Source organism: Notolabrus celidotus, chromosome 16, assembly GCF_009762535.1.
Source record: "Notolabrus celidotus isolate fNotCel1 chromosome 16, fNotCel1.pri, whole genome shotgun sequence".
Taxonomy (NCBI): domain Eukaryota; kingdom Metazoa; phylum Chordata; class Actinopteri; order Labriformes; family Labridae; genus Notolabrus; species Notolabrus celidotus.
Window position 1 is genome coordinate 19,295,664 of NC_048287.1, and position 25,459 is coordinate 19,321,122.

Sequence of the window (25,459 nt, forward strand, 5' to 3'; positions counted from 1 at the left end):
AATATTTAAACACTCGTCCATTGTTTCTGTGTGGGAGGCAACATCTAACACCATCCCCCCATACCACACTGAAGTACAGATAAAAGAAAGGCTGGTGTTTTCTTAATGTTATGTTAAGAACTGAAACAGGATAATATCGTTAATACGAGAAGGTTTGATCGTCATTCAATTTCAGGTGTTTGTGTTCCCATGAGGATGAATCCTACTTAGCTTGATGATTACCTGACTTTATGTGTTGCCAAAGATCATTGTCATGACTTTTTTTGTTTTAAATTCCCATTAGCCTCAGCTCTGCTTTTACATGCAGTGCTTACTACCCAGTATTAACTTGCTAATATGCACAAAAGATCACCATGATCAAAGAGCGTGTTAGCATGTAGACAATAAAAAGGAACACATGTCCATAAACGTACCTACCCTTTTTTTCTGTTAAAGAAAAAAAAGGTTTGTCCCTATTTTTGATACGACAAAAACACCAGGATGTCCTGCTTCATTTAGTCACATTCTGCCGTATGACAGACATGGTTTTTTTAGGCTTTCTGACTCACATCCTTGTGTGTCCTGTCCACTGATCCTTTAAAAAAAGCCTTTTGTATCTCAATGGTAGCAGTGTTAAAGTTTTGCACCACTGAATGTGATTCAACAGATGAATGAGGAAGATTTATTGGTTAGATTTTTTAACATTTGTCAAATGCTGATTTCATACTTGTTTTGGGGATAAATGTTTGAACAATACAAGATTGCATCTTTAATAAGATAAATATTTGTTTAGTTGTCTTAACAAGCTCATTTCAAATCATTAACTCCCTGAAAATATTGAACTTTTAAAAAGAAACACCACCAAACACTGCTCTGGTTGACAGATACACACAGGTCTACTGATGGAGGTCAACTGACCATGTCTGAAAATGTCCAAGGTTTCTTATGGTATACAAATGAAGGACACAAGGGCCCTGGTCCAAGGCCTCCCCTGCTGGTAGACCAGTGTCTAACACATGGATGTGGATCCTAAATCCTTACCACTGATGTTCCTCTAATACAAAGTATCACTGTGTTTGAATCATGGTGATATTCGTGTGCCTGGCATTGGTAATAGAAGTTCTCAGAGTAAAAAAAAAAGACTGTTTTGAGGGGGAAAAACAACAACCCTCATGTAGATGCAGTGCCTCATTTGACCACAAGAGTGCAGCCAAGAACAGAAGCAGTGCCTGATGGCTTTATTTTTCTCAATCCGGACCAGACCTGTTTGCATGGAGAGCAGACTTAACTGACTCAGTAACACCCAGTGCCCAAAATATTTATATTTAGTGATGTCCCAAGAAGCTTGATTCTACAAGGATAGTGAGAGAAGAAGTGCTCCAAAGTGATCTTAATCTGCTTGGCAGTATAAGCAACAGGCGTCCTACATGAAAAAATGTAATGCCAAACAGTATGGGTTTGTTTGAGAAGAGAAATAAGTTTGACAAGAATAATTTTCTCAAGCAGCCTGATGTAGGATGCACACAAAAATCAGATTTCTTAAATTTAAATTTACACTTAAGAGATGGTTGGTAGGGTTTCTTTCTTTTTTTTTCACACTTAAACTTTCATTGCTGCTTATTTGATCATGAGCAGATGCTATAGGCTACTTAGTAAAAAGAGGCATAGTTTGGGTTTGATCAGAAGTTTTCAAGGAGTTTTCATTCAACATCATAATGTAGAAGTGGGAGTAAAACCTGAGGGAGGTGCAGCGTTAGATTTCAGAGTGAAAACGTAATATTTGACATAATCCTCTCTTAAATCTTGTGCAAATTAATACACCAAACTCTAGTAACATACAGGGACTGAAGAGGCTAACATTTTACAGTCATAAAGTTTGTTTTGAGTGTGTTTTAACAGAAACTGTTACAGTGTGGAAAGCAGAGATACGAAAAGACAGGGTGACAGAATCTTACAAACAGCTGCCAAAAAATCTTTATTCAGTTATAACCAGATGCCTCCAGAGCTGTCCAGTCACACAGATCACTCTGGAGGAGGTCTAAACTGCACACAGAGTCAAACAACAACAGCACCAGAACGCAATCTGTCAGTAAACACAATTTACAACAAGAACAAAGGTTTCTACAAACAGAGATCAGATAAGAAAGAAAAATGATACAGGAGTTAACAGTCAGTATGTATTGACTTTTCCTCTTTGAGAAACAATCATACTTGAATAGATTAGTCATAGAAACAATTGGATTATTTCATGTAAAAGAATATGAGAAAACATCATTGGTACAACAGAGTATACTATATATGACAGGACAGATACATAATGCAAGTGCTTTGTGTGTGTTGTGTTAATAAAAAGTCTCATGTGCAGACTGAGTGTGTGACACTGAAACTGTCTCTGTGTGTAATATGATCAAGCAGGCCTTTAAATGTGCAGAAAGAGAACATTCAGTTCAAACATGGCTTGGTTTGTGAGAGAGAGAGAGAGAGAGAGAGAGCGTAGAAGGCAAAAATAAACCTTCAGAAATGTTCCAAAGTAACTTCCTATAACCCCATACACTCAGTTACTTTGACGTTTTTGAGAGAAACGTCAAAACTAGCTTAACTAGAAGAGTGATAGCCCTCTCAAGTTTGTATGTTAAAAACAAAGAAACAACTAGCAGACGGTTAGCATGGCTTAGTCCTTAACAACTGCTCAAGCTCACAAATTAAAACAGCATCTTTTTATGATTTATTCTTTAAAAAGAGTTAATACAACACAAAGGAATGTATCAGCTTGTGGAGCATGATAACTTATTTTTCTGCTACTGAGCTAGCAAGCGTCATGAAAGAACGACCTGTTTAGCTGTACTTTTTCTATATAATTGCTTTGCTAATCCAACTGTTGGCTTCCCATTCATCCTAATAATGTCTACGGAGCAGTTACCCATCTTTTCTCTTACTCTTCTCTCATCTCTAACTACCGCTAATAGTAGGAAGCTTGCTGTGGCAGCTGTTCTCATTATTTCTAAGCTAATCGCCAGAAAAGTAGCTTTGTATTTGACATCCAAACATGAGATAGGAATCAGTGTTTTAACCAAACTGTCGGCAAGAGTTTGGTGCATATTTCCTTTTTTTTTTTTTAAGCATTTCATACCCCGACATAATGAATTTGTGTCCAATATTGTAAGTTTGGATCATACAATATTTTTACCACTGTGATATCCTTATTGGAGAAAGAGACATTTCTATTGTTGCTTGACATACAGAACTGTATTGCTTGTGTAAAACGGATCCATATGGGCCTCCTTCTCCCTTCCCCCTGTTTTGAACCTCCTGCACCCTCGCAGCAAGAGGAAGCAACTAATTTCATGGATGGCAATGATTCTTATCAGTTCAGGTCACAGATGGAGCCTGTGTACATGTGCTGTTTCTCATCAATTATTCAATGCCTCGGACACACACGGACACATAAACAGCCCCCAGTACCCCAATAAGAGGCTGTGCATGTCTTGCTTGCTTGACACACTAATTTCTTAATTCTTGTGCACCGTAAACGCCTCAGAGGAGCAGAAAGACTAGAGCACTGCATGTGTCTACAGCATGGATGAGCATCACTACAATCACTGCATCATGTTTAATGTCAGTGAGCTTAAACCAGATGCAACGTGACCCCGTTTGGCATCACGTTCAAGAGAAATCCCCGTACTGCGGGCTCCTTACATTTCACTTTGGTCATGAGATAGAGACAAGCATGGTGTGAAAAAAGCAGCATGGGGAGGTTTAATATGCCATGTCAATGTACTGGTTGATAATGCATGAGGTATGACAGCTTGCACATTGAAACTTGTGCATTTATGGCCGCAGGAATGGCTTGATCAGAGACTGGAGATTCACACACACTCACATACACACATGCTCACAGTTAGCTTTAGTGCTTACACTTTCCTCACACACAAACAAACAGGGTAAAGTGTAAATGCTACATTGAGCAGATGGGACGTACCTCAGGCGGTCATCTGAAACACACTTCATCATGTCATCACAGCACACACAAATACATACACATACATTTGATGTTAACTGTGTTAGAGACCAGCGGCCTAGTGAGACACAAGCTAACACCAGCAAGCCACACACATCATCACAGGATGAGACCTGAAGCCACAGGGACATATGTCGACCAGCATGGCTGCATATTACCCCGATGATATGATCTAACACAGTAGGCGCTCACACCTTGTTCACTCAAAATGTTCCTGTGTGTGTGTATGTGTTCCTGTGTGTGTTTGTGTGTGTGAAGAGGTCCAGGTTGTGTAATATCAGCTTAAGCATAAGTGCAGTGAAACAAGTCCTGCCTGAAAGCTATTTATGAAAAATAAAACATAGCTAGGCAACAAATGTTTGCAGCTGAGATATTTAGTTGCATATTGTAAAGCTTGCTTAATCGATTCCTTTTGATAAATGATGCAGACTGATGTAAATGTTGTAGTTTCTCGAGTGCTGGATTGAAAAAAGAGGAGAACCTTGCAGAGCAAAATAGCGCAGAATGATAAATGCTGTTTAATTCATCCTGCAGTCATGAGACACAAGGCTCATGAAAACATACTGTTACTCCTGATGACCCAGAGGAGGAACACCTATGGGACTCGTGCTGGTGCTGTGCCAGTAGATTTAAACCAGCTCACAGACATAATTTCCTCGTCTAAAACAGCGTGGTGAGAAGAGGCTTTGGGAGAGGGGTATATTCCTGTTAGAGCTGACACTGTTTGAGATATCAGAGCACTCTGGTGTTGTAAATAATTCCTCAACCGTCAGCAAAGTGAAGCCTTCTCCCACAGGGTTGCTGTTTCAGTGTCAGAAATTTGAAGTTAATGCTACTCAGTGGAGGAGACGAATTCAGGGCGGTCATGCTAGAACAGCACAGGGCATTTTGTCTTTAGTGTATGAAAATGTCACTCAGCACATACCTGCAACTGAGAGTTGAATGAATCACATTATGGACCTGCACTGACTGAACACGAGTGCCACATCAAAAGGCATTTAAAGAATAACTTGACACATTGGAATGTGAGCTTATTCACAGATAAATGAGATCAATGCTCTTTTAACTGTGCAATTGGAGATGCATCAACAGCCTAAGTCTCTCAGGGGGTAACAAGTTTCCCTCCCAGTACTGATAAGGCAGACTATTTTAGATGTTAACTGTGTCCATGAAGCTGCAAATAGGTTTATTGATGCTGAAGTTTTTGTATTGAAACCACAGACACAATACAATATGTTGATTTTTGTGTTTCGAAACTGCTAGAAGGTTCATGTTATCACAGTTTGCTAGGCTAAAATGAGCTTGCTGCCCCCTAGCAGCTTACTAGCTTACAGCTGCAGCTCTCAGTCTCCTCTTCTCAAAAAGCTAGTATTTCCCCAAATGTCAAACTATTCTGAGAAAAACATTTGACGCGGAACTCAAAGTTGTTCGTAAAAAGAGTGCCTGAGGATGGCTTCCCCTCAGCGCAGTATTAGCATCCTCAAAATTCTTCATCAATTCTAGTGTCTTGCAAGGTAGTGATCATTTTACAACCCACAGTGTGCACTGCCCCTGAACAGATCTGAAGGAGCAATGTGTTGCATCTATGGTTTAGTGTTGCAGTCTGGAAACATGTATCAAACATTTACATTTAGAGGCTTTGAAACAATATAAAATTCAACATACTATGTCAACCAAGCCAGGGTGGAGAGCAGCCACTGCCAATCAAAGTCTGTATTTATTTCAGTTCTCAAAAGTACAGTAAAATGGCTTTAGGTTATAGGGAATTTGTTCATAGTCACTGTATTGTAATGGCTTTTGGTTAACACTTGAAAGACCAAAGCAAAGATACAGTATCATATTGCATCTGGTATAATCAATATGTATTAACGGATTATACATAGACTGAAAATATCATCCAGCAAAGAATTTAGGGGATTTCTTTTTGCACACCATCTAAAGTTTGAAAACCATCAAGTGTGCAGTTTAAACAAAACAAGGGTAAATTGAGGCAACCCAGGCTGCTCCCAACCCCCTTCATGGATGCCAACGCACAAATAGAGCACATTTATATAAAGTCATGTATCTCATAATTTCCTTATTTGCATGCACATGCAGTATTAAAAATACAGTAAGACCAGAGCATATAGTATATATACTGTTTGAAAAAGAGTGTAAAAATCCAGTGCGACAGTCATTGAGTTCTTGAGGTCTACATGATTGTAATCCGATAAAACAGCCAATGAGATGATCCAGTTTAAAGAGAGGGTGGGTCAGCACTCTCTATGTTGCATATGTAAGTCAAAACTGATGAAGCTGAGGCAGAGAAATGTGAAGTTTGTTCTGGATAATCAAATCTAAAGATAGAATTTAGGGAGATGTTTTTTATTATTATCACCCCCACCGTCACATGAAGAAAGTGATGCTTCTTTGCTCCCTTGGAAACAACTTTTAAGCTCCGCACTAAAAAAAAAAAAAGGATCATCTCACCGACTGTTTCACAAGCTGTTAGTTGAATGAGGTTTCCTTGATTTCCCAAACATTTCTAGATTGCACTACAACAGCGATTCTTTACATCGACATACAATTATCTACAAGCCCTTGTACAAAAGGGAGAGGAGTTATGTTTGGGAAAACAAAGAGGAGGAAAAACAACAGACGAAAAAAAGAACACACATAGAAACACAGTATCAGCATAAGTTTGGATCAAAAAATAATTTACAGCAAAGAGTAGAAAAGTCACTCATAGACCTCGCGGCATCTTTCCAGAACCATTAATGGGCCAAAAGGGCCTCTGAACGCAACTCACAGGACGTGTCTTTGTATCACAAATCTTTGAATTACAGGTATAGAAAGCAGAACTCAGACTAGCCAGCACCAGAGACATTCCTGCATCGCTGCTGTGGTCCTGCATATCACAGCAACACTCCTGCACACAGAGTTTTCGAGAAACTCTACTCTCCTCAAGGCACATTCAGGACTCCTATATTTCTCCAAAGGTAACCACAAATGGGGGGGGTGCAACTACTGGAAACACATGCTTAGAATTTATCTTCTTTTTTTTATGATAACAATATTTGAGTGAAAAGCACAAAACCTCTTTCTCTTTCAACTCTCCTCCTCCTTCACATTCCTGAATGAATGAAGGATTGGTGTCCCTCCTCTTTTTATTGACAACAGCTCAGCCATGCTCCAGCTCCAGCTCTGACAGCCGATAGGAGCAGAATCACATAACCTTGCCTGTCAGCACAGTTGCTATGGAAACTGGCCCTACAGTCGGTGGGAGGCGGACTCTTTGAGGACACGCTGCTAACTCAATCCATACTGAGAGGGTCATACGAGGCAACGCCATGACGACTCAGGTATGCTGAAGCTTGCACACAGCCAATCTGTGTGTTTTGAAAGGACAATTCAAAATAAAACGAGTATTTACAATTACAGGAAGTTTAACATGAGCGCCACCTGTTGTCAGAATGTGGTAGAGTAGGCCTGGTAGGAGCCTGTACACTAGCAGGGCAGGTAACAGATGTTTCATAACCTGCTAGAAGTGAGAGACCAGCTAATATATGCAACCACAGACTTTTTGACCTTTGACCTCGACTCCTGCAGCTGACATTGCAGATAAAAAACAGGAATTTAGAGAAGTCAGGGATAGCATACATAGATTAATACACACTGGTACTATAGCTTAGATATACTGTTCTGCTGCTTAATCTGTTTACATTGTAGCATATATTGACCTATACGTGAATGATATAAAGGTATAATAAGTGTCAGCTTCTTGTCACAAACAAGTCTTGTCATGTATGAAATATTAATCCCAGTAAGGGTATGGGATCAGGTACATAAACCAGGAAGTCTCATAAAACTGTCAACACATGCACTGCTGTAAAAGCTGTCAATGCTTGGAAGCTAAACTGGACACAGGAAAAGCAAGAGTGTGAGGATGTAGCTGTACACTGAGGGTCCCTCATAACTCACAGGGGTTGATTTCAATAACCCCAGTAAGCAGAGTAATTCTATCTTGTTTTATTCAGATTATAAATCATAGCTGATTTCTCGGCTCTTTAATAGGTGGTGGTGTCGGAGGAAGGAGGGAGGGGGGGGGGGGGGGGGTAACCACGCAGAGAGAACAAAAGCCACAACAGCCGCCACCGCTCCATTTGAAGGAGGAAAAACAAGCCCTCATAAGTATTCATATCACTCTCACCGAGGCAACAAGACCGCCTATTGTGGCTCTTTGATAGCACAGTTTTAATTCTGCTGTGCCAACACATGTTTATAACGGTTGAAGCCCCTGCTCTGGGTGCGGGTTTAAGCGGCTCACAGGGCTGAGGGCTCACTGCTGCTCCAGTATGAACAAGTTGGTTGATCACATCAGGGGGAGAAAAACATATGGCATGTTTGGCATCGTTAGGGAGTCAATTTGAGAGTTTAAATATGAATCTTGATCCACCCTGAGCTGCCAGTTTCGCCCGAAAGACAGTTAATAATACAACATCCCAAACAAATCTGTGACACGCTCATGTGCTGGGTGTGAATTTCAAGTCTTATGTTGCTTAGAAGCACCATTTCATTCATTTTCTTCAACATTTTAAGCAAGAATTTGACTTTGGGTTATTGTGTTGTTCTTCTGAAACGGTTGGATCATTCACGACAATTTGGATATGGGCTGACCACACAACCAATTTACTGGTGCAGCGTAGAGCCGCTGAGCATGTGCAATGGTTTTCATCAGCAGATTTAGTTGGCTTGGTTTTCATCAAGTGAAAAGAACATTTGCAGTTACATGACTATAAAATGAAAGACATTTGTATGTTCAAAATGTCCAAATCAAGTGACATAATTGAGTGAATCTGAAATTTGTCAGTTAACTGACGTGTTTAAGGTCAAAGATGGTCGGTTAGCTTAGTTTAACTGTTGGCTATTTCAATTGTTCAGGTGTGCTAGAGGTGCTTCAATGCTTACATGTAAGATTTTAAACTTTCATAGTCACTAAATAAAAACAATGCAATACAAAAGAAAATAAATAAAACCATCAAAATACCACAGGAGGCAGGAGAGAGAACAGAGTTTTGTTTTTCAGTGGGACCCACTCACTAACTATGCCTGGACACTTGGTAAACTTGAGGCAGGGTGTTTTTATTTTCATGTTCTACAGCATCACAATGTGTACAAAATGGAGTTGAATGACACATGGGAGAAACAGCACTGCATGGGGAATATAGCACCTCCATTTCTCCCCCACCGAGGCCAGAGCACCAGCATTTTCAGAATGCAAGAAGAGACCTGGACTGAGTGTCTTTGAACGCTCCAAAATCATCTCTGTGCCATTGGCAATGTCAGGACAAAGATGTCCAATTCAGACCAAGACACTGTTCACGAACAAATCCCAGAGTTCCTTACTGATGTTCTAGGAGATGAACAAGTTGGACAAAAGGCAGTAAATGTTCTTTTGAGGCCCTTAAGATGTATGGCTTTTTTTGGCCAAATCTTCACACATGCCATTTGATGACAACAACAGTGACCACAAGAGAACTTCTTCGAAATTAGCTGCCTGGAGATGCTGCCATACCCTCTGAATGCTCTGCTGGGACTTGTTCCTGGACAGAATCCTAACATGATATGATTGGCTGCCAGATTTTTCCAAACGCACCAATGGAGGAGACTTTCAGAACACACACATGAAGCACCAAAAAGATGGAGAAAGGGCAGTGGGAAGTGCATGGAGTTAAAACATCGGCCACATCCAGCCTCTCAGGTCTGGAGCAACAAAAAACATCTTGAACTCTTAAGTGTTTCCTCGCCAACCTACACCCACCCTGACAAGGGAAACGCCACAGGCCTTTTAATAAAGGTGTAAAAGCTCCTTAGGAGGAGCGGGAGAAATGCTTGGAGGGAAGAGTGGGGGCGAGCAGAGCACCGAGCGTCAGTGGCAGCTCGCACACTTTGCCTGAGGCTCCTTCACGTTCGCTCACAGACGCCTGTGACCGCACACGTGCACACAAACACACCGAGATGTCAATCAAACTAATTGCAAGTGGTCCTGCGTGACACAGAGAGGGGAGAATTGGAAATAAGATAAAGGTTTTAATCAACTGTGGTGTTGGAGCGCTTAGCGGTAAGCAGCGGGGAGCGTGGCGTGTAGGAGCTTGAGGCGGGAGCGTGCGGGTCACATCCACTGAAAGAGCAAAATAAGCTTGGCTTGTGTGAGAATTATTCCTCACTCCCTCCTACAGTAACAATAGGTACAAAAATCCATCAGCAGAACATGAAAACAAAATCAATAAACAGTATTTTATGTCATACATATATATTTGAATATGTATATGAAAAATAAAATAAAAACAGCCAAATGAATGTCTTTTTCAATGTTTCTTTACATATATAGATTTGTCTTTCTTAAACAATAACACGTTCACATAATATGATGGCAAATTATTTTGGAGATAATCTAAATATTTCTTTCTGAAACATCAATGTCATGAAATAGAAGAAGCACAATGATTTTCTTTTTTAAAAGTGACTTTAAGGCTATCCCTATATCTAAAATAGTCGTCGTAGCCGGACAGGTTGAATGGTACATTATCTCCTCACGCAGAGACATAGCTGAACCTGTCTTGTTCATAAGGTGGCGGATGTAACAACCGGTCTAACTGGTCATAAACATGGAGCTTAAAGAGAGAATACAAGAACTACTTATATACAAGAACAGACAGAAACATAATAACACGACAAAGCTATGATTCTCAGGTGCAGACGTACTTAATGAGCGAGCATGTGAGTTTATTAGCTGGTGTTGGTTTGGACTAATTCTGTTGAATATATGTAACTAAACAGATACATTACCGTGCATTTAAACAGATTTCATAGAAAGCAGATTGTAGATGTAGAAACAGAATGATATCCTATTGGTAGAACTTTAAAGCTCCTGTGAGGAGCTTTCTGTTTGTGTAGTTTTTGGTGCCCCCTGTGGACAAAAAGGTAACCATTACTCTTTACTGATCTTGTGCTGTAAATTTGCAAAACAAGAGCTTTCATCTGATAAAAGTGTCAACCTCTATATAGTAAAACATATCACTTGCTGTGCTGTGAGTCTGCTGTGGAAGATGTAAACAAGGTTTGTCTGACACCTACCCCCCAGCAGTGGTCCCAAGCATAAGAATAAATACATAGAAATGAGCAGTCTTTTCCAAAGATGGTCTTGTTTGATAATGTAGCTCATAAAGTTATAATTTCAGTACCAGCTAAAACTCCTCACAGGAGCTTTAACTCAGTATTTTTCTATAATTTTCAGGCCCAGGCGACAAAAGAGTCGGTCCACCTCTCACAACAAAGAGAACATCTGCAAACTATTTGGCTTTGTGATTTTGTTTCCTGCCTTTGAGCCTACAAAGCAGCAGGAATTCAAACAAACATTCAAATGACAAATCAGATAAGCACATTTTTTTGACCAATCACACAACTGACCTCATCAGTAACAAGGTTAAGAGCTGAACACAGGGACTCTTATGAAAACTGGCGCCAAAGCTTTGCTTGCATGTTGCCAAGTGAATTAAGTGTGCAGTGCATGTGGGACAACAAAGAAGTGACCTAATCAAGTGCTTAGAACTTATTCTGCCCTTGGAGAAAATAATGGTTCAAAAATTTTGCTCTTGCCTCCTCTTATGAGTTGGAAAATCAAGAGGGGTATTGGAAGAAAGAACCATTTTCAACTCTCTAGAAGTAACCTCAAATGTAAGTGCCTCACTTTTGGTTTTCAGGCCTCCTCCTTCGTGGCGTACGTAAACACAAAGATATTTTGTTCCCACTGAAAGGTGTAAAAGTTTGTTGAGGAGGAGGGTGGTCTGTCTCTCTGTATATATGGTGAAACATGTTTATCTTTTTATGGCCTTGCACGCTGCTGGCTTCATGCTTCCAGTGCAGCCAGGATGGTTTTTGAACACACTTCCTGTAGCAGGTGGTACGTAAACAGTCTTAGTTTCACCGAAATCAAAGAATGAAAATAAAAAACTACATCAACAACAGTAAACGTGGCACTTTAACACAAACCAAAAACAGAAGGAATAAGATAAAGGAGTTTTTGGTTGCAAAGTTGTCATGTGTAATGAAAGAGAAGGTACTGAGTTAGTGCTGTGTACAGTTTAATCCCAAGTTTGAGCTGCTGGTTTTTGCTTTCTGCAGAATCACATCCCTGATAAAACAAAACCAAATGAAACCAGATAAAAAAAGTGAGATAGAAAACAGTTTCTGCCTTCTGCTTTGATTGTGTGGGCATACCTATGTGTGTTTCTGTGTTTGCTTTTTATGTGATAAATCACTGACATGGCCACCTGCTTTCCCTGACTGTAAGTTTTGTCTTTTTTTTTGCATTGGGCCTTTGCCTTTTGTGTGTCTCTATTCCTCCCATTCTTTTTGAGCATCTCTTCTCTTTCTTTCTCTCGGGAGTGAAGAGCAGGTGAGAAACCAGCGGAGGCTGAAAGATGTTGGTGATAACCAATCGCTGAAATTAGTCCAAAAATGAAACAGGAGATGAACAAGTGGAAAAGGAAGAACGAAAAACTGAGAATTTTACCTCCATGCCTTTTTGCATTGTTCAAAAACTGCTGGAGGTCCAAGAGGCCCATTCTCCTTTTGGATAAAAAAAGTTTTTTTTCTTTCATAAAACACAAAAAAACCCCAAAAACTTTTGGCCTTTTAATCTGGACCCTTTCTTTGACTTCCAATTAAAAACCAGAGCCTTACAAAACATAGAAAGATGCAACACTGGACTCAACATAAAAAAAACAGAAGAAATCTTTAGATCATTTTTCTTTACACGGTTTAGCTGCACTGTGGTTTCCCAAAAACTGGGAGTGACAGGAATGGCGAGGCAGTAGTGGGAATCCCGGACGGCATTTTCAAAGTTGTCTGCGCTGTCCTTTGGTTCCTTCCACGGCTGGAATGGTCCAGTGGAGCTGAGGGGGAGGGGCATCCACAGGGTTTAAGTCAGAGCTTGACGGACAGTTGCAATTTTGAGCTGAAGGAAACCAAATGCATGCAAAACGATGCCCCTCCCAGCTTTCTCTGGCGAAAACGGCAGCAGTGCCTGTCGGCGAGTTGCGCCGTGTTGTAATTGACGAACGCTCAGTCGGTGAATCTCTGGCAGGCCTTTTTCCAACGGCAGGCGGTGCACCACATGTCCCGGTTCTCCATGCCATACACCTTGCGGCACTTCTTCCCTTCGCCACGCACCTTCCGACTGCGGAAAAGAGATAGACATTAAGTTATTAAGCTATCATGATGGAGGGATATCTGTAACTATCATCATGTTGAGAAACTCAACACTGCTGAAGTAGTTAAAATGAACAGCTGAATCTACAAAGAAACTGTCAGATTGGACCCAGCAAGTGGTGAGGATCAGTACCTGAGGGCGGTGGTGGCTCTGGGAGGAGATGAGAGTACGGCGATGGTCTGAGAGCGCTGCTCAGCAAAGCCCTGGCTTTTACTGGGAGACACCTGAAGAGGGAAGAAATGTGAGAAAATAAGAACCCAAACAGAAAGGCTGTGCGTGGCCGGGAATAAATTAGGTGCACGAAAGTTTCCTCACCGTGCTCCCGGTGAAGGTGACGGGTGGAGACTGCCAGGAGATGCTAAAGCTGGAGCTGTTGGTGGGAGTGAAGCTGGTGGAGGCCGAGCTGGTTGAATTACTGCTGTTGGACGGTATGGACACTGGAGCCGTGGCCTGCGGGCAGGGTCAAAGGTCAAATGATAGAATAGTTACCTATAAGGACCAAGAATATTTCTAGAGCCTCCTCTGAGCAGTCCTCTCAAAAGCCTCAAACTCTGGCTGTGTTTTTCAGAGTTATTAATTGCTGCTTGTTTTGCTCAGGTTTAAAATTACAAAACTCTGACACTTTTCCTTTTAATGAATTGGCTTAAAAAACTCGACAGTATTTTAACAAGTGATGAGGCTGTGAAAGAAACCTGCAGCTCTGTGCAATTGTATGTAGGGGGTCAAACTGAAAAATTCTTCCTTTGTCCAAAAGGGATATTCCAAAATGCGCTAAAGTAATATTTCTTCTTAAAATTATCTGACAAATCTTCAAATAGAAAAAAACAAACTGAACCCCTACTTATGAAACATTTCTGGCACTTTTACAACGGCAGTCTCTTGATTTTTCAAATTGAAACAACATGTCAAACACTTGTAAGTCAAATGATTAATATTACAGTTCACAGTTAATATAGTTAATATATTGTGTTATAACACCTACAAACTATTGTTCAAACCCGCTGCTACGTGTTAATATAAGACAACTGTAAGCATAGCTGCTAACGGGAGCAGGGGGCTTCAGGTCGCTGTGACATCATTCGTATTTTTTGTAAACACAATGACACATCATCAGGTTAATGAGGACCCTGATGGTAGAGTTTGAGGTAGACTGTGTGCATGTTAGGAGTTTGTTATGTTGTGTATATTGATCAAGAGAGTGCGTCGATCCTTTGTGCTCGTGTTGACTGTGTGCATTGATCTTAACCTCGCCATGTGTGTCCGTGTGTGTTAATGTGTGTGCGCTTCCTCCATTTCCTGCTCACCTGGTAGGCGTGGTCCGTGTGGATGAGGTAGAGAGCGCTGGGCGCAGAGCGGCTGAGCGGGGTGGTGCCGCCAGCGTGAGGCTCCTTGGTGTCGGAGGACTGCGGAGGTCGGTGGGAGTCTGCCAGCTGGTTGAGGGACGGGAGGGGAGAGGGGGGAGGAGGAGGGGGAGAGAGGAGGGACGGGGACACAGGGGACAGGCTGCTCAGTCCATCGACCACGGAGTCCGTGTTGAGCTTGATCTCTGTGTAGTAAAAATCTTCCTCGCCATCGCTGCAGTCAGAGTCACAGTTCCGACTACGAAACACAGGGAGAGAAATAAAGCTGAATATCTGTATAAAGAATGATATTCTTATTACCACATTCCTATCCGGTGATGATCTGATGCATACATTTGCAAATGCTGTATGAATGTAGTATAATAGCAGTTTTTTGCTGTATAGCCTAGCTCAGGCGAACCCCTTAGTAAAACATAATCACATACAACCAGAATTAAAAGCTTAAGAACATCCATTCTGTTATCTGATAGGGGTGCAACATTGCCAACAGAAATGCCTCATCATGCACATTTTTCCCACTGTGAGCAGATATAGCACGGCTTTCTAGAGCTGATTTACTCAGGGGTGAGCCGTCTCATCCCTACTATCTCTGCTGAGAGCTGCTCATGTTGAACAGCAACTAGGGAGCGACAGGTGAACAAAATATAGCAAAAAGTTGCCGGCTGGTGCGACACCATCACGTCCCAAAACTGCTCAATACTGCAAAGAAAAGGACTGCCTGAAAACTCTGTAGAGGGGATCCTGCAGTCAATTCATCGATTCAATAATCAGTGAATAGTCGACTACAAAAATAGTACTTAGTTGCAGCCTTACTATCTAATCTGCAGGGACCCATGGACCCTGAACCCTTTGACTGCTTTAGAGGATTTCCTCTAACAACATAAAAGTCATCCCACAAGTGAAAAAGCGTGGATCCTCTTTACAAAATAAGTAAAGAAAAGAGTGGCTTCAGTTTGTTTGTCAAATAGTCTAAATGTGTGGTCTATGCTTTCTTCACCCGTCACCTCCCTGCTCACAACTGCAGCACATGACTGTTACCATCATGATTTTCCATAATCTGTCAATCAGCTGTTACGATGACAAGACAAGCTTGCGTGTGTGTGCGTGTGTTGGTGTCTTACCCCAAGTGGATGGTACGGATGTGTCTCTGGATGCCAGCAGCGGTACTCAGCACCTTGCCACAGTTTTTCCACAGGCACTTGAACATCACCTTCATGGAGTTCTGCAGGAGACACACAGAAAACAGCAGCTGCAGTCAGAGGAGCTCACACATGGTTTCATGCTGACAGAGAGACTTGTGCTTGTTTGTTGTGGAGAGTGACTTTTATGGAAAGTCAGTTTGATCTGTGTTCGGTTGATACTGAGCTCCTCTGAACTCAAGAGTAAATAAGAAGCTATCACAACCGAGCTAAAGACACTACTAAAGTGGGAAGATGAGCTCCCTTGGCTGCTGTAGAATGATATGTGAATAAAATCCCTTGCTCGTTTATTTCATCTCTATGCCACAGAAGCAGAGATACATCTACGGTGTTTCCCTGCAGGGTTAGCCACCACTCAAAAGTACATCATTTAAATGTCCTCCTCATTACCAGGCAGGTAGGAGAACATCTCAGGCTTTTTTAAATGGCTGCATAACTTATACTACAAGAAAATATTAATGAGAAACTTTGACTTAGGCTTTACTCTTCTTGTACTGAAAGTTTTCAAGGGGTCATGCAAGGATATGCATTTTTTTCATCTTTTATCTTTACTTTCATTTGTATGCAGCAGGATCATTGGAGTAACTATAAAGTTGAACATAACCAACCAACCAACAAACAACAAGAAACTGGATGAGGTTGCACCACCAATTTCAAATGTATGGTTATCACTGTCGATGTAACTTTTTTTTCTTACATTTGCTAAAGAAGCTGGAGTAGATGGAATTATTTCACACTTTGTAGGGAAGTCAAGCAGCTTCCTCAAAATCAAACAACACACAAACCATTCTAGAGAGTGATGGTTTGATCATCAACTGATGCAAAGCGGTTGATGACAGACAGAAGCAGCTGGTAGGGCGAGTATCTGGGATGTGCTATCTTTGGGAGTGAAAGTAGTTACATTGCTGATTTTCTATTGAATTGATGTTCAACATCACTGTAACACAGAGCTGTCAGCGTGTCATGAACTCATGAACTGAGTGCCATTTGTAAAGTCTTAATTTTTTAACAATGACATTAAGAAAGATCTAATCGCGGGGCGTTGGTGGCCTATCGGTCAAAGCACCCCACGTACACAGGCTACAGTCCTCAACGCAGAGGTCACCGGCTCGGTTCCCTGGGTGACCATTTGTCGCAAGTCTTCCCCCGCTCTCTACTCCCCACATTTCCTGTCTCTCTTCAGCTATCTTATCAAATAAAGGCAAAAAAGCCCCAAAATATAACTTTAGAAAAAAGAAAGAAAGATCTAATTGCATACCTTGTTGACTCTGATATAGTTAAAATGTGAAAAATTGACAATGGATTGACAATACACAATTTATAGCGTAATTATAATGGATAATCTGAAGAGGCTTGTTTCCAGGTTGTTATAACGGTCATTTAATTGTGATTTACTGACTAGTCCTAAGGTAAAACATTGAAAACAGTAAGAATTCAGCAGATTTCATTTAAAACGGCTAAACCAGAGTTTGGCTACCACTGGCAGAGCTAGTACCACCATCTGTCTATCCTCCTTGCAGGTTAACATCCACATGCCTGTGCTAAATTGTGCCTTGCTCCATACCGTGTTAAGAGATGCCATCTGTCACCTGTGATTGTATATATACCGAGTGGTAGTCATTAAACTGAGTTACAGCCCAGGCTAAGACAGTATTTGTAATTTCACGCATTCAATAACAATAATACTAATAATTTGTTCAATTGATTGAAGCTGGGGCTGGCAGGCAGATTTAGATACACTTTTTGTTATACTGGCTTAATGATCTTTATGTCCCGATGGAAATCAATACATAATGTTTTTCTTAACAAAGAGCAAAAAAATGCGCTATCTACAGTCGGAGTAAACCTGGGAAAATACCAACCAATCCCAGACTTTGGGGTGCAATTTATGAAACCAATCTAATCCCGTCCTACCGTCAGGAGGGGCAAGCTCAAATAGTGGCAGCGGCACCTAGCAGTGGCACTTCCGTTTGCAGGGGCAACTGCCACTGATGTGGAGCTCTCCGTGGCAGCGGCCACAGCACCTGCTGATGTTGAGTGCCAACTGCCCCTGATGTGGAGTTCTCTGTGGCAGCTGCCACGGCACCTGCCGATGTTGTGGCAGCTGCAAATGACTCGGTAAGGCAGTGGCAGCTGAGGCTGCCAACGGAAGTGCCACTGCTAGGTGCTGCTGCCACTATTTGAGCTTGCCCTCTCTCCCTGCCGTTCTGTCCGCCTCATGCGCGCTCATTTCCCAGGCGTGCACTCCCCGTCCCCTGCCTCTGCTTCCCCTGACTCTATTTACTGCCCCTCTTGCTCGACCTCGGGCCTGTCCCCTCTGACCCGATGAGGTGCTTTGCTCAGGACTGTAGTCCAGATTAGAGTCTAAAAAGCTCTCACTGTGCTGGCTCTGACAAGCAAAAGAATTAATGACATCTAGTTAGTCCTACAGAAAATTTAGATGTATTATAGCTTTTCTCCTGATATTGTGTCACCAGTACAACTGGATAATGCTAGCATGACAGTTGTGAGTACTAACAATAGCCATGTTTGTTTGTTTTAACTTTCACTATGATAATGTTTTGTTGTGTTCTTACCGCTGAGTGAGACATGAGTTGACGTAGTGCAAAACACAAACAAAGTGCTGAGGACCGGTTTTGAATCAGTCACGATCATGTAGTCGTGAATCAATGGGGCTCGTGCATGTGAGCGTCGTTTTGGAGGAGCTCCGAGGGGATGGGGGGGGTGTTAGATGGAGTCCTGAGGAAACGCTACACTCAAATTCATGCTAGTTTTCTGTGACTACCAACCCTAGCTTTAATTCTGGTGACAATTAGCGAGGCTGACAATATTTAATTGTTTGGATGACTAAACACACACATCCCTGGCTATTATAAATCCAGATTGATGTAGGAGTTGATTGAGGCTGAATTACAGTAAATACTTCTTCTGTAATTACACCACTATCCTCTTGGAAAGACTGCACATTGTTTGTCATGGAAAGAAACCCTCCTCTGAGCCTTTGCTAATGCCAGTCCATCAAACTATTGTTAAGGGGCTGATTTAATTTTGACAATGTGTTAATCCCCCCCCCTCCATTTAGAAACACACACACACACACACAACAATCATCCTTCCCCTGTGCATTGTTTTATGTTTGGGTAACAAAAGGCCCGTTCTGTGTGTCAGCAAGTGTGTGTGTGTGTGTTTTTCTCTTTATAGAAGCATTTCACAGTTAATTAAATGGTGAGCTCTAACTGCTATTGTCTTGCCAAGAGGAGTGAGTAGATAATTTCATGGGAAACCTTGGCGTCAAAAATACAGCATTTATGTGTTTTTGTGCAAGAAACTATATCATTGTTCTGCTTTTGGCTAAATCTTTTTCTTGAACTCTGGTTAGTTCCACTTAATTCTTCATCCGTAACCTTCCTTTTCCTCCCTCTTTGTGATAAGTCCCCAATTAATACAGTACGGAGCGCTCATGTGGAGTCAACCCAAGAGTCTCTATCGATTTTTAGAGGAGACACGAAGCCGACAGAATCTTTATGTTTGCTGTAGCAGGCATTAAAATCATTATTGCTGTTGTGGAGCGGCTGCATGAGAAGTAATTATGAAGGGCAAATGTCTGGGGGAGAACACGCACGCACGCACGCACGCACGCACGCACGCACGCACGCACGCACGCACGCACGCACGCACGCACGCACGCACGCACGCACGCACGCACACACGCACACACACACACACACACACACACACACACACACACACACACACACACACACACACACACACACACACACAGAGAGGGGAGAGGGGGAGGACTCACTGGCAAGTGGGGGAGAAAGAGAGAGTGTAAGGGGAGATAGATGGAAGACGCTGACAGCGACCGACAAACTAGCAAGAAGGAGTGCTGATAAGGAGAGAGAGAGAGAGACAGAGAGAGAGAGACAGAGAGAGAGAGAGAGAGAGAGAGAGAGAGAGAGAGATAAAGATAGGGGGAGAGAGAGTGAAGCAATATACATCTGAAAAAATAATGAGAGTGACACTGAGCTGTGGATGTGATGAGCTGTCAGCTGTGTGTAGAAAATGAGACGAACAGAAATGAACAGTGAGAATGAAACTGTGTGTTTGTGTGTGTGTTGTTCTCACATCTGGACAACAAGGAACAAACACAACCACAGGAGCAAGAGGCTGCGTGTCCTCTCCCTGTCCCATTTTCATCTCTGCCTATCAGTCTGTCAGAGTCCCAACTACATTCATAACCTAGGTGGTTTATCTCAGTGTGGGGAATCACTCGGCTCGGGTTTGTCTGACAGCACAACAAAGACAAGCTCTGACTCTTTTTCTTATTGAGAGATCTGCCTGTTGTTAGGAGGAATCAGACAGCTTCACACTGAAATACAAGAACATGCTTTTGTTGTGACTGTGACAAACAAGGTCCTGTTTGGAAAATAAATTATTTTTTACTACAAACTGTGAGGATTGAGGTTGTAACTTTTAACTGCAACTTGCAGCCTGAGAGAAACATTTTTTAAAACTAACTCTAGAAGGTTAATTTTTTTTTGAAAGGTTATCAGACCTTGTCTAATGCTTAATATACAAAAAAAATGAATTATTTTCTTTTACTCTGCATTAGTGATGCACTCTTTTTTGCATTATATTCTAAGCTACATACCACCACCTACTGATGAGAGCTTGCACTGAGGGGAGTTAGAAAGTATGGATAATGATCAGCCTGCGTCCTTGAGTCTAGTTCAAGCATCATCTAATCTTTCTGTAATACCGCTTTACATTTTGATGTCTGGGCAGGTGCTGTTATTAAAATTCAGAGGCTTTTTCTGACAGCATTCAACAGAGAATCAATGTGATGTAAAAGGTTAGAACTGTCTGTGCTTAGCAATATTAAAAGAAACTACAGGTAATCACAAGACATAACTTTTGTTTTCAGTTGTTAATGTTCAGAGTATTTTGGCTGTGTCTGTTTTGCAAGATGATAAAAGACTGACTATGTTTGTCAATGAAAAGAGGATAAAGTGATCAAAATCTCTTTATGTTTAACTTATTATTTTTCATACTTGAGATATATTCAACGTCGCCTTCACACAGGATTCTTTTCACCAAACAGAAGCAAAACTAGACTCGTATTCAGCCTCTAAACTCAGCTGAGGTGCTCAGTATTCACCTTGCGCTTGCGAGGGATGGGCTCATCAAAGAGCAGGCTGCTGCCATCCTGGTCGTCCAAGCTCGGGTCTTCAGGTCCCGTGGGACCAGATCCCACGCCGCCCAGACTGGGTACACGGAAGGGCTTGAAGCTGTCGGCAGAGAGCGGCGGAGAGGGTGTAGAAGGGTTGGACTGGTCACTGGGTGCAGACCAGCTCCAGTAGCCCCCTGAGGAGCTGTTACTTGATGGTGTAAAGGGGCCAGCCGAACCATTGTCCTTCCATGAACCGCTCTCTGAGAAGGTAGAGGTGAACAGAGAGGAGGGTGCGATGAAATAAAGAGAAGAAAGGGAAGAGGAAGTGAGGAGTTAAGTTAGAGCATGATAATAAAGCTAACAATCAATTCTTCTTGAGGGATATTTGTAGATGATACAACACACAGTATAACATGTGGGTGTTCCTCTGTCATTGATAGGAGATCAAGACATTAGTTTAAGATCAGAAGGCTTTATTTGCACAAAAAAGCCTCCCAGCAATACAGTCGACTGTGACACAAGAAAATAAAAAAGGTTACTTTCTTGTTCTGAGATTCCAAGGAGACATCTGCAAGGTCTTGTTTTTTCGGATCAAAGAAGCCTTTCTTTTGAATATCAGCTACAAAAGAGATTTCACTTTGTGAAGGTTGAGGCTGGGGAAAACTTTAGCGCTCACAAAAGTGTGTAAAAAAAGTACATACACTTCTGTCACAAACCGACTAATCCAAACACACACACACGCACGCACACACACGCACACACAGACACACACTATTATATCCGTCCTAGTACACAAAGAAATTGTGTCTGTGTGTGTGTGAGTGTGTGTGTGTGTGTGTGTGTGTGTGTGTGTGTGTGTGTGTGTGTGTGTGTGTGTGTGTGTGTGTGCGTGCGTGCGCGTGTGCGTGTGTGTGCTCAGCAGAGTGAGTCAAAGAGAGTAAAAAGTTAAGAGCAGACCTAATTTGTTTGGTTTGTTTTGGCTTCTTGTTGATGTGTCTCAGTGCAGAGTGTTGTATTCTGCCTCACTTTGTTTCACTTAAAAAGAGAAGTGGCACAACTACGATTGAAGGCTGCCGAGTTAGACATTTGGTATTGGTGATAAAATCAAGTAAGGATTTGAAAAGACAAGAAAACACCTCTAAGTGTCGGTAATTCGAATTCTAGGGCATGTAACATGCTGATCACGACTCTAGCTTCACTAGAATCTGGAAGTAATGCTTTGCCTGAGAGCCTCCTGTGTACTCATGTAAATGCACATATTTTGACGTCCGACATGTTTACATGGTCTTGACATCTCTATGACTTCATTAAGATAAAACTGTGCAGTTGGTATTTAAAAGCCACTTTGTGCATGTGTGCATGATGTATGTGATTTGTCTGTGTGACTGCGATAACACGTGCATGGTGGCTGAGGGGTTGGCTGCATGTCCGCTCAGCTGGATGGGAAGTCAGCTGTGCAGCTGACTGTAAGGGGCTGCATGTGATCGCAGTTATGGGGCACTTTGGATTTCCGCCACTATGTCGAGCAGCACAGATCCAGACTCTTTGTGTGCTCTTTCTGTGGATTTGCAGGAGTCAGTGATGAGAGAACCCTAAAGCACAGCAGGTGGCGGTAATTTATCAACCTCAGCTTCCACATGCATTCACAAGATAACAGCTGTGAGGGAATGAAAAGTCACTGTATGGCAGAACATACATGTTACAGGCTTTGGGCTGTTTTGCTTTTGTTTATGTGTTCATTTTTCTTAAGAATCTGCTTCACGACAAAAGAGAGAGTATTTTCAAAAGGAAATAAAAGCTTGTGTCATTTTTTTACTGCATTGTTTATAACACATTTCTTACTACGAAGAGTCGTAGTAATACCAGAATTTTAAATTTCAATATGATGCAAGTGAAAATCTAAATATATTGGTACCTGTTTTGATACCACAGCAACAAAAACTGAACTACTGGTCACCCAAAGTGCTCCTTGTCTGTTTTATCCCAAATTCTTCTTTTGGACATTTTCTAGTGTCAATCATTGTCCACTGGTGTGAAGCTCACAGCCATACACACAGTCCATAAGTCAAGACTTTTAGGAATCACATGATCACAGGTCACAGACACTAACGGAATATTTGCATGCAAAAAGAAGGTTACAAAACATCAATATTTTTCGACCTGTGATTGAGGAAATTAGTGGTGTAGAGGCTGTGACGGAGGGCAGAGCAGAGACACACATAGCAAGCAGGAAACATCTCAACCTAAGCTGCTAGCAAACAAAATCTGGCGCCTTCATGTAGGGGAAGTGTTGACCCATTTCAAGATTCTTTAGAGTGTAAATGCTGTGAAATAATCAGAAAATAACGCTGTATTTCTCTTGCTCTCTCAACCTTACTCGTATGTCAATCAGCCACTGCTGTTCTAAATGAGTATAAATCTGTTTCTTTCCGTAAGCTTCAGTACAATTCAATACTATTGAACATATCAATCCCATAAATGTTATTGTTCCTGAACCATTTAATGTGTAAGTCTAGCAAAATTGTTTCAGTTGTTGGTATTTATGTTTCCTCATTCCGTCCGTTTGTTCCAAAGTGAGGCACTTAAGGCTGCATTATTTTTCAGGTGAAAGATTCAGTATGACTAAAGCTAACCGGGGAAATGATACTCAAAAGTTAAAGACTAGCTAATAATAGTTTAAAGAATATTGTGTTTCTGAAAACAACATCCCCTAATAAGTTGTGAGACTCACCGCTGACTTTGACTGGTGGACTTCTCACCAGCGGGCTGGTGGAGAGACTTGTTAGCACCATTGCAGCAGTCACCTTGTCCATGTCCACTTCCTCTTCTGACCGCCTGTTAAAAACAACAAAGAGAGAGAGAAATGTCACTGAGAGTGTTCTCAACTCAACTCAACTCAACTCAACTTTATTTATATAGCACCTTTCATACATAGAAACATGTAGCCCAAAGTGCTTCACAGAGTAACAGACAGTGAGAAAACAACAGCAATGGTAGAATTATAGAAGGCATGAAAAAATAAGAAATACTTAAAAAAGAAAAGAAAATCAACACAGTAAAATTAATGAAATAAGTAAGAGTGGAAATAAAAGTTAAAAATAAGGTAGAGTTAACGAGATCAGGTGAACACAATAAATAAATAAGATAAATAAATACATGTTAAAACAATGGTTTAGATAATAATGATAAAAATAATAAAAATGATAATAAAATAATAATAAAAATAATAATAATAATGATACTGATAATGCAGTCCAGGGCTAAAATAAATTACTCCACATTAAAAGCTAGATTAAAAAGGTAAGTCTTAAGTTTACTTTTAAAAACACCCAGAGAGCTCGCTGTTCTCATGTCCAGAGGCAAAGAGTTCCACAGCCTAGAGGCATAAAAACAGAAAGCCCTTCTGCTCCTTACACACTCCTCATTTAGGAGCACTCAGAAACTCTGAGTTATAGAAAGATAAAATAGTCAAGGTACTGTATTCCATTTTTCACAGGCACTATTCAGCATGCCACAATACACAATACACACACCACACACTCATAAACCAATAAAGCATCGTTTTGGTCAGATGTAAAGACAGAATTCAGGCATTCTGGTGCAATGAAACCACATAAGCTGCTAACTGCTTTCTGTCCTCCGTGCTGGACTGATGCAATTACCCAGACACCGCAGCATAAACCAACAGCCACCAGCTGAAATGCGACAGAAAGAATCAAAATAAATAAATGCAAAACCAAACCATACTAATGTGGGACTTGTTTTCAATCCCTAAAGCCTGCATTGTCAACATAAGCTCAGCGCTTTAAAGTACACACACTAGCCAATCTATACGATAGACTGTAACCACACACCACCCACATACAGTATTTGTCTCCTCTAATTGGCACACAGTGAACTAGAAGACAGGTATCTTAATCCTCCTGCATGTATACCTCAGGGGGAGCCAATCCCTGCGATCAAAGAGATGTCAATAGCTTTATTACTGACAGTAACTATGGTGCTGGCTCACTATTAACGCCACAAGCAGCCCGGTGTGCATATGTGTGTGTTTATATGTGTGTGTGTGTGAGTATTTGTTTTGTTCCTGGGTGAGCCGGACTTTGATGGTACACAGAAGCCAAAAGATCAAAGTTAGTTTCATACAATGATGAAATCTCCCACTGCTTCAGAAAAACATGACATCAGCCTTCAAGTCTTCACAGCCGCAGCACGTTACACTGCATCTTAATTGGTACACATTCAGTATAGTGCAGGCAGCAAACTGTTGAAGTAAACAAACCGGCTCTTACTTGTTTGCCTATTTAGCGGTTAGAAGACGGAGGATGATACAAGTCATTTAAAATCGGTCAAATGATGACACATGTATATACTCAGGTCCTACCTCTTTTTTGAAACACAACTGCTGGTTTCACTTGAGATTTTAATGACGATTTTTCTCAACTGAATACAACAACATTTGTCAAAAGCCTT

The 25,459-nt window shown here is 41.4% G+C and overlaps 1 protein-coding gene across 2 annotated transcripts in view; it reads right to left on the reverse strand.

Annotated features, from left to right (window-relative positions):
* Window positions 1-9,097: 9,097 nt before the first annotated feature.
* The window catches only part of znf704 (zinc finger protein 704), a 62,125-nt gene continuing 45,763 nt past the window's right edge, over window positions 9,098-25,459 (reverse strand). For both annotated transcript variants that reach the window (XM_034704218.1, XM_034704220.1), the window contains exons 3-9: window positions 23,718-23,821; window positions 20,975-21,246; window positions 15,733-15,833; window positions 14,555-14,849; window positions 13,566-13,700; window positions 13,383-13,474; window positions 9,098-13,217 (exon numbers count right to left, since the gene is read on the reverse strand). In XM_034704218.1, the coding sequence (XP_034560109.1) occupies window positions 13,103-13,217; window positions 13,383-13,474; window positions 13,566-13,700; window positions 14,555-14,849; window positions 15,733-15,833; window positions 20,975-21,246; window positions 23,718-23,821 (1,114 nt within the window). In that variant the 3' untranslated portion in view covers window positions 9,098-13,102. The remainder of the gene's footprint in view (window positions 13,218-13,382; window positions 13,475-13,565; window positions 13,701-14,554; window positions 14,850-15,732; window positions 15,834-20,974; window positions 21,247-23,717; window positions 23,822-25,459) is intronic.